The sequence below is a fragment of the Neomonachus schauinslandi genome, chromosome 11 (genome assembly GCF_002201575.2).
Source record: "Neomonachus schauinslandi chromosome 11, ASM220157v2, whole genome shotgun sequence".
Taxonomy (NCBI): Eukaryota; Metazoa; Chordata; class Mammalia; order Carnivora; family Phocidae; genus Neomonachus; species Neomonachus schauinslandi.
This window is the reverse complement of record NC_058413.1, coordinates 7,059,003-7,067,349: the sequence shown is the minus strand read 5'-3', so window position 1 is coordinate 7,067,349 and position 8,347 is coordinate 7,059,003. Positions and strand designations below refer to the sequence as shown.

Sequence of the window (8,347 nt, the reverse complement as noted above, 5' to 3'; positions counted from 1 at the left end):
GGGGCCCCCCCCCCCCTCCCCCCCCCCGCCCCCCCCCCCCCCCCCCCCGCTCACACGCCCCACTTACTGGGGTTCTGGTCGTCCGGCGTGGACTGGCGGCACAGCCACTCATAGGTGACAAAATAGATGCCCATCGTGGGGGTATCCCTCAGCGTCAGGGCCCAGGCTCCCCGGAAGAGCCCCCAGGGCCCCTCCTCCTGGCAGATGGAGACCGCACAGTGCACAGGCCCCCGGTACCGGGGCGGGGGGCTGCCCGGCCGCGCCCTCGGCTCTGTCTGGTTTTGTAGCCGGACTTTGATGAGGTCAAAAGGGGCCAAGCAGTAGACCTGTAGGGAAGGAAGCACGGAGAGCCTGGGTGGGGCTCCGGGCCAGCACGGCGGCCCACCCTAACAAGAGGAAGGTGGTGGGCAGAGAGGGCAGCGGCCCACCCTAACAAGAGGAAGGTGGTGGGCAGAGAGGGCGGCGGCCCACCCTAACAAGAGGAAGGTGGTGGGCAGAGGGTCGCATCTGCCAGCGGGGCCAAGCACAGACCAGACCACTGCCCTTAGCATCTGCCCCTGACGGCCGGCGGCACTGCCCATCTCCTTGGGCAACAGCACTGAACTTGCCTGGCCCGTGCATGGAGCTCAGAAACAATCCTGCGTTGTTTCTCCAAGAGTGGGGGTAGGTTCTAGCCCCCCAGAGGCCAGGGGTGGGCACGCACCTGCGGTGACGGGGTCTGAAGAAAGGATTCAGTCTGTGCCCGTGAGACAGGTCTGACCCCTCCCCAAAGTGAAGGAGGTCACCTCAGTCCTGTTGGGGACTCAACTTCATACAGTCTCGCTCCCCCCACTTCCTGCGGGACACCTCTCAGAGGCCCCTGAGGGGGTCAAGCGCTGGGCCAGCCTTTCCTGCCTCCCGCAAACCCCCAACTACTAGGGTCCCAACAGAAGGTGGGTGATGGTGGGATCTGTGTCCCAGGACTCTTATCACCCGGCTGAGGCAGAAGGGACAAACATTTGGGGTAGTATTAGGACTAAGGGTGGTTCTGGGTGGAGGCGGAGGGAAGCTGGGGCCCGGGGCTAATGTGAGGGTCACGGATGCACTAAGGTCAAGGTCAGCTGTTAACGTTCGGATGAGAATTGAGGTCAAGCTGAGGTTAGTGTGTCGTGAGGGGTTTCTGTGGGTTCTGTTTCTTTTGCGGAAAGTATATGAGCTTAGTCCCTCAGCCCTGGAAGCTGGCTCTGGCGATGATGTTCCGAGGGCGGCGGGCCAACTTTGCTTACTTCCCCCCCCCCGGCTGGAAGGATGGTGCTCTGGGCTCCCTCCCTATAAAGCGGGATCCTGATGTCATCCTTCAGAGCCTGCGGGCAGTGCCAAGCTCAGGGCTTCTCCAGGGGACGTGACCCTGAGCCCAGGGCTCCCGACGGTGAGCAAATGGCTGAGCCAAAGGTAGGGTGGCTAGCAGGGGCAGGTTAGGGCCCCCCGGCTCCCCATCCTGCCCGCGGGCGCGGTGGGGATGGCACACAATGCCAATGTTTGACAGCGTCAGGCTTTCTGAGCCAAAAGCAACTTCTGTGCCCATCACAGGTTGTCATTCCCTGCCCTGGGCTGGCCAGAGTCACATCCTGCCTCTTCCTCCCCATCTCCACACTAAAACACAATTTCTGCTCCCAGACCTGTTAAGCTGAATCCATGAGCTTGATGGCAAACCGGGTTCCTGTTGGTCCTTGAACCCAATCCCCATCCGTGACCCTACAGTCCCCAGTTCTGCTATCTGTCCGGCTTTGCAATGAGCTGGAGAGGAGGGTGACTTAGGAGCTGGGCCTGGCTGGGCCGGCCACTAGCATGGAGTCTCAGTTTGCTTCCTTGTTTTGGTGGGGTGCAGGTCTCAGGGCTGGGGAAATATGCAAGCATGTGCCCTGTACAAGAAGGGGCAGAAGAAAAGCCAGGACCTTTTGGGAGTCTCATGAATCATTAATTCACTGGAGTGAGCCACCTGATTCTGTCCTTTGTCCTTGCTCTCTGCCCCAGAAAGTGTGTTAGGGGCATCAGGGCAGGTGCCAAATAGAGGGTGACCTCAGGCGCCTGGCTGGGGTGTGGGGTGGAGCCAGAAATGGGCCCCTCCGCCTCTATGCTCACACCCCTCAATCAGCTGGGGCTCCCCCTGGTGCCTGGAGGCCCCTCTTTCCTCCACCCCACCAATCAAAAGCCAGATACTTAAGTGCTGAGAACAAAGACCAAAACTAAACGATGGGAGCTATTTAATGATTAATACCCTGGGTCTCTCCCAGCGAGATCTGTGGACTGGGGCCTGGTGAGGCTGCAGGCAAAGGGGCTGAGCAGGGTGTGAGCTGGAGGGGTGCCAGGACCACACCAGGACCGGAGGGGCTGGGCTCGGGGCTCCGGCAGGGCAATAGGTCCCCCGGGACAGGACTGAGGCTGGCAGACCCCTCCGGAGGTCTGTGCGTGTGTGCTTGATAGCACTGTGTACGCATGCCGCCGCACCTGCCCCTCACCTGCACGAACCCTCCGGTGCAGCCAGCTATGAAGACATGCGTGTAGCTGGGTGGCTGGGCCCGCCACTCCTGGTGGGAGGTCGCTGTGAGTGCCAGCAGCGTGTTGCTGTAGACCCCGAACAGGACGGAGTTGACCACAGCTATGCTCGCAATGGGGAAGCTCATTCCCTTGAAAAAGCCCAGAAGCTGTAGAAAGACAGGGCGACCCTAGGGCAAAGGGGGCCTCCTCTTTGCCCTTCCCATCTCTGGCAGGGTCTCCTCTGGCCGGAAACCACTCCTGAGCCCTGCCGAAGGGAGGCTGAGGCAGGCTGAGGCTGGGGACAGCCTCAGGTCCATCCTTGGGGCACTGAGCTACCACCCAGCCCCCAGGAGGCCCCGACTTTGGTCTTCTCTCTTCCAGGGGCAGAGAGCCCTGCCAGGGAGAAGAAAACTGCTGCTGACCACCCAGATGCCTCCCATGCCAAAGCCCCAAAGAAGCAAGACACCCACCGACTCATGGCGGTAAGTCTTAACCATACAATCGATGATGCCCCGGTATGTGGTCTGGGTCTGTAGCCGCACCTTGGTGAGGAGGACAGAGCAGGCAGCCCAGTAGGGACGGGCAGGGATGGCTCCAGCCCCGTTCCTCCCTCTGCCCAGCAGGATGCCAGCAGGGCAGGATTGATAGGAAAGATCCCCATCAGCCAGGCCCTGCTCTCAAGGCATCCTGACATCTGGTTCAGGTGACATCCTTCATTCCTTGGGTGCCTCCCCTCGACTCACCTTCACAGTGTCAAAAGGGTGTCCCAGGACCAAGCCCAGAGCTCCTGCGTGATAAGAAGATGCTATAAGTGAGGCCCCTTGCGCCTATCTGAGGAGAGGGGGATTCGGGCAGGAGAAAATGAGGCCAGGCCTTCCCGCCAGACTCCAAAGAAACTCCCTTTGCATCCTCCTCCACACCAAGCGCTGGGCTAGGAAGGTGTGGGGACAAGGGGACCATGGAAAGGGCCTTGGCCGTGCCCAGAGGACACCCAGGCAGAAGGGAGGAGCTAGCCCCAGACGCGGTGTCCTCACAGAGTCCAGCACTGACCGTCCTGCTTGCTTACCCAACTGTGGGGCCGTGGGACAGATTCTCCAGTGCTCCTGCCTGCCTGCCCGACTCCTTCCTTCCTTCCACGCACAACTGCTGTTGAGTACGGGGCCTTGATCCAGACCAGGCCCTGCCCTCCCAGCACTCTACCCCCTCAGCCAGCAGTACGGAGCTGGGGGCCCTACGGGCAGTCTTGCTGGCACCCGGGGAGGAGAGCCCAGCCCCCAGGCCACCTCCCCACCTTCCGATCTTGCCCTCCATAGCCGTGCTGGCCCTGGAGTCTTGGGCGAGGTCACAGCCCCAGGAGGCAGGTTTGGAATGACCCTCTCATTCTTCTGAGGGAACTGTCAGCCAGAAGCTGGGCTGGGTCCACAACACAGCAGGCCTCCGCGCCAGGACATGCAGCCCATCGCCGGGTAGGGCAGAGGCCCAGAGGGGAATGCAGGACAGCTGCTGGGGTCAACAGTGGAATTGCTTTCTGAGCCCCACAGGGTGGGCCTAGAGAGTGGGGTTCACGGCGAAGGTCTGCAGGTGTGTCCGGGAGAGGGCTCACCTTGGCCCTGCAGGTGAGGACAGCGTGGCTTAGGGACCTGCACCTTCCTCCCCGCGCCCCTGAGGCAACTGCCAGGAGGCATGGGGATAGCTGGTGTGGCGCTCCAGAGCCACCAGGGCTTTGGTCTCAGCTCCTTCTATGTCCCCAGGCAGTGACTGACCGCTAGGGGGGATGTGACAGAAGGAAGAAAAACGTCTCACCAGAGATCCAGCCGGCCACAAACTCCTCCACGGGCATTGTCTGGCAGGGGCGGGAACTGGTGGCTCCGGAGAAGAGACGCTGGGGAGCGTCTGTCGGTCCCTGATCTCCCTCCCCCTCGCCCACCCGATAACCTTCCACTAAATGTTTAACTTGACCTGGAGAATGAGCAGTGGCCCGGTGCCCAGACCTCGGCACCAGGAGAGGGGAGGGAGCCACCTTGGGTGGCCCTGACCCTGGAGGAAGTGTGTACGGAGTGTGAAATCTTCCGGGTAGGGATGATGGCCCGGTGGCCCGCCCCCTGCCGGCCAATGATGGCCTTGCAGGCCTGCAGCAGGACCAGGCAGGGCGGCCAGGCCCCAGCCAGCAAGGCCTTAACTAACCCTGCCTGCCCCACCTGGCCGGCCCAAACCCCCTCCGTCCCCACAGCGCCACCCACCAGGCTGCCGCCCGCCTGGGACAGGCGGCCAGGCCGGCAGAGATAGAGCATGGCCACCAGGGGCCAGGCCCTGCGCAGTCCCCGCACCCCAGGAACCCCCAGAGCCAACAGGGTGGGACCCCAGAGAGGAGTGACTCCCGGTCCTGAAGCCCTGCCTTCTCCCAGGGTGGTGTGCAGCTCCCCCAGCTCCCTTGTGTGAGTCACAAACAGCCTCCCTCGCTCGGCCTTCTCTTCTCCGGGCCTCCCTCCCAGGGGACAAGCTGGGGATTTGCGTGTATAAAGGGTGGCGGGTGTCTCAGCTCTGGGGTTATGAAAGCCCATTTCTCTTTGGACAACAACCCAAGCTGACAAGGCAGGGAGACCTGCATCCCTCTGTCTTCCTCTCTGCTTCCTTCGACCAACCTTCTGTGTGGCCAGCACACTAAGCGTGTTAGAGCGTGAATTATGATTCCACTCACCCATCGGCTCCTTACGAGCGGAGTCTGGTTAAATACGCTCACTCTTCCCTGTTGTTTTGAAAGTGATATTTTACATCATTTATAAATTCGTTGCATCTTTTTACAAATCAGATGACGGCTCACGCCCCGTGTTTCTCACACCTGCCTGGTACTTTTCTTTTCCCTGCTCCCGTCCTCTCTCTCTCTGCCTGAGAGGGGCCAATGGACACCAGCAGAGGCAGCAGGGGCTCTGGTGTCGTCCAGACTGGGGTTCCAACCTCAGCTCTGCCCCCACCAGCCTGGTGATCTGTGGCAAAGCACATGCTTCTGAGGTTCTTTTCTCCCATGTCCTTTGGGAGGCTCTGGAGGTCATCCAAGGGGGCTTCTGGGGTGGGGGTGGGGTGGGGATGGGGGTGTTCATGCTCAGGATCATCTCCATTACACTTCAGTGATTCCTAGGCAGTCCCATGGACTTGGAGACAGGATGTGGATGGACGGGGATCCACACGGCGGGGGGTGGTGTAGAGCATCAGGGCAGACCCGAGGATGGGGGCACGGGCAGGCCAAGTGCTGAGGCTGCTGCAAATGATGAGCGTCCGACATTAACAGAGTGTATGGGGGGGAGGCGGGTGCTGATGTAACCTGTTGTCTACATCCACGGCCACAGGATATTCTGTCAGATTCTCTTCTTAGGCATGCTGAGAAGTGGGGCCGGGGCGGGGTCCTCTTTCCGGGGCACAGAGATCCAGGGCGCAGGTGCCACCGCCCATAGAAATCTGTGTGAAGGCTCCAAATGTGGGTGCCAACCCTTGGAGTCCCCCTAGCCCCCTCCCTCTGTCTCACACCTCACCACCTTCCCCTAAGGAAATTGTGTTAGTATTGCCTTTGAAGCATGTCCCAAATCCCACCCCTCCTCGCCTCCTCCACTGCTACCGCCCTGGCCTAAAGCCACCGTGGCCTCCACCTGGATTCCTGCCGGCCTCCCTGCCTCCGCCCCTGCCCCCTTCCAGTCTGTTCTCCACCTAGTAGCCAAAGTGATGCAGTTGAAATTTAAGTCAGACCATGTCTGTGCTCTGCTCCACACCCTGCAAGGGTCCCATCCTGCTCAGGGTGAAAACCGAAGTCCTTCCTAGGCTCTAGGAGCCCTCAAGGTGCAGCCCCACAGTCCTTTGACCTCATATCTGGGCACGCCCTGGTCACTCTGTCCCAGCCACCCTGGCCTCCTTCTCTTCTTCAAACGGGCTCCTGCCTCCAGGCCTTGTTGGCCTGGTCTAGACTGGATTCAAACTTGTCACCTGCCGGGCATTCCTGGTGCCCCTTCCCTGGCTCCTCCTCTTCTTTCTTCCATGGCACTCGTGACCTGCTGATGTACCAGTAATTAACTTGTTGTCCGTCTGTGCTGGGATCTCTGGCTGTTTGTTCACTGATGTTATCCCGAAGGCTCAGCACAGCACGTAGCAGAGAATAGGCTCTCAATACATATTTGGTGCAAGAATGAATGAGTGGACAAGCGAGAGAGCAACATTAGCGGGCAGCCCTGCAGCCAGCCCTGGGTCTCCACTTCTCTCTCCCCATCTCCAAAGGGCCCCAAAGAAGGTGAAGTCCCAACAATATCCCTACCTGCCTCTCCTGATCTCGTGGCAACTCTTCGTTCCCCGTCCGATGCCCAAGGACCAATCCCACTCACCCTTCCGCTTTCCCACTGTGGCCAAAGTAGAACCCACTCACTGCTACTTTCTCACGGGCAGACGGGTTTTAGGAAGCAAGGTTCATCTCTGATCTCCTCCTCCTAGAGCCGCCCCGGGCTCCTTGGGCTGCCCCAGCGAACCTTCCTGAGCATGGCTTCTCACCGAGGGCTGGGCTGCAGTCCTCATTCTGCTGCTCACTCTCTCCCAAGGTATAGTGGGCAATCCCTTCTGTGGGCCTTGGGTCCTCTCCTGCTTACAAAAGCAGGAAATCAGCCCAGCTGATGGCTGAGTCTCAGGCCTCTTGGCTCTAAAGGCCCGATGGCCGCCACCCTCACATCAGAATGAGCCCCACTCTCTTCTCTCGTCCCACCCCACCACCCCCGTTCAAGGCAGACCCACACCCCCTCCCTGGAGCCTTGCCAAAGGGCAGCCCCAGCCCGGGCTGGGCTCTACTGCAAGTCCCACCAGGCCCATCTTCTGCCTGGCAGGGCAGAGCTCTGACCTTGTCCCCCCTAGCTCACAACCTCTATACATATTTGGTGCAAGAATGAATGAGTGGACAAGCGAGAGAGCAACATTAGCGGGCAGCCCTGCAGCCAGCCCTGGGTCTCCACTTCTCTCTCCCCATCTCCAAAGGGCCCCAAAGAAGGTGAAGTCCCAACAATATCCCTACCTGCCTCCTCGCCACCTGCCAAACCCACCACACACACCCCCCCCCCGTGCCCCCCCATCTTCCCATCCCCACCCCCTGCCCCCTGCCCGCCCCGGGGGCCCCCGGGTCCCCCCCCCCAGCCCCCCCCCCCGGACCCCCTGGGGGAATCTCTTCCAGTCCCCCCCCCCCCGCCACTGCACCTGGGTTCCAGGCTCCTTACCACCACTGTACATACTGCCAGATGTTGGCTTTGTGGTTTGACCTTTCCGATCCTGTTTTCTCTACTGCACACCTCCTGGTGTGGTGTAAGAACTAAACCACTTAGAAAAGAGTCTGGCACATTGTACATACACCATGGACGGCAGCTACTATTACTGTTATTTCCACTCACAGGGACCCCGAGGATGACATGAGGGGAAACACAGGGAAGGGCCTGGCACACAGTAGGGCTCAGGAATTGAGGACCCTTCTCTTCCTGCTTGTAGTTTTTCATAGCTCTGAAGGCAATTCTGTCATCTTACGTAGTTTTAAGCATGCATTTCTCGGGGCACCGGGGTGGTGCAGTCGGTTAAGCATCCGACTCTTGGTTTGGGCTCAGGTCACGATCTCGGGGTCCTGGAAGCGAGCCCCGCATCGGGCTCCACGCCAGCGTGAAGTCGGCTTGAGATTCTCTCTCTCCCTCCCCTTTTGCTCCTCTCACTCATGTTGTCTCTCTCTCTCTCTCAAATAAATAAATAAAATCTTTAAAAGAAACTACTTAAAAAATAAAATAACCATGCATTTCTCCTGGCCTTCCTTCTTCCCCCTCTCTAC

At 59.9% G+C, this 8,347-nt stretch overlaps 1 protein-coding gene across 3 annotated transcripts in view; it reads right to left on the bottom strand.

Moving 5' to 3' along the window:
* SLC25A45 (solute carrier family 25 member 45) overlaps positions 1-4,558 on the bottom strand; it is a 5,388-nt gene extending 830 nt beyond the window's left edge. Inside the window, exons 1-5 of one of the 3 annotated variants that reach the window (XM_021685036.2) lie at positions 4,321-4,558; positions 3,261-3,304; positions 2,988-3,059; positions 2,499-2,684; positions 68-326 (exon numbers count right to left, since the gene is read on the bottom strand). In XM_021685036.2, coding sequence (XP_021540711.1) covers positions 68-326; positions 2,499-2,684; positions 2,988-3,059; positions 3,261-3,304; positions 4,321-4,357 — 598 coding nt within the window. In that variant the 5' untranslated portion in view covers positions 4,358-4,558. The remainder of the gene's footprint in view (positions 1-67; positions 327-2,498; positions 2,685-2,987; positions 3,060-3,260; positions 3,305-4,320) is intronic. The other 2 variants (XM_044919506.1, XM_044919505.1) reach the window with 2 other exon arrangements.
* Positions 4,559-8,347: the final 3,789 nt, after the last annotated feature.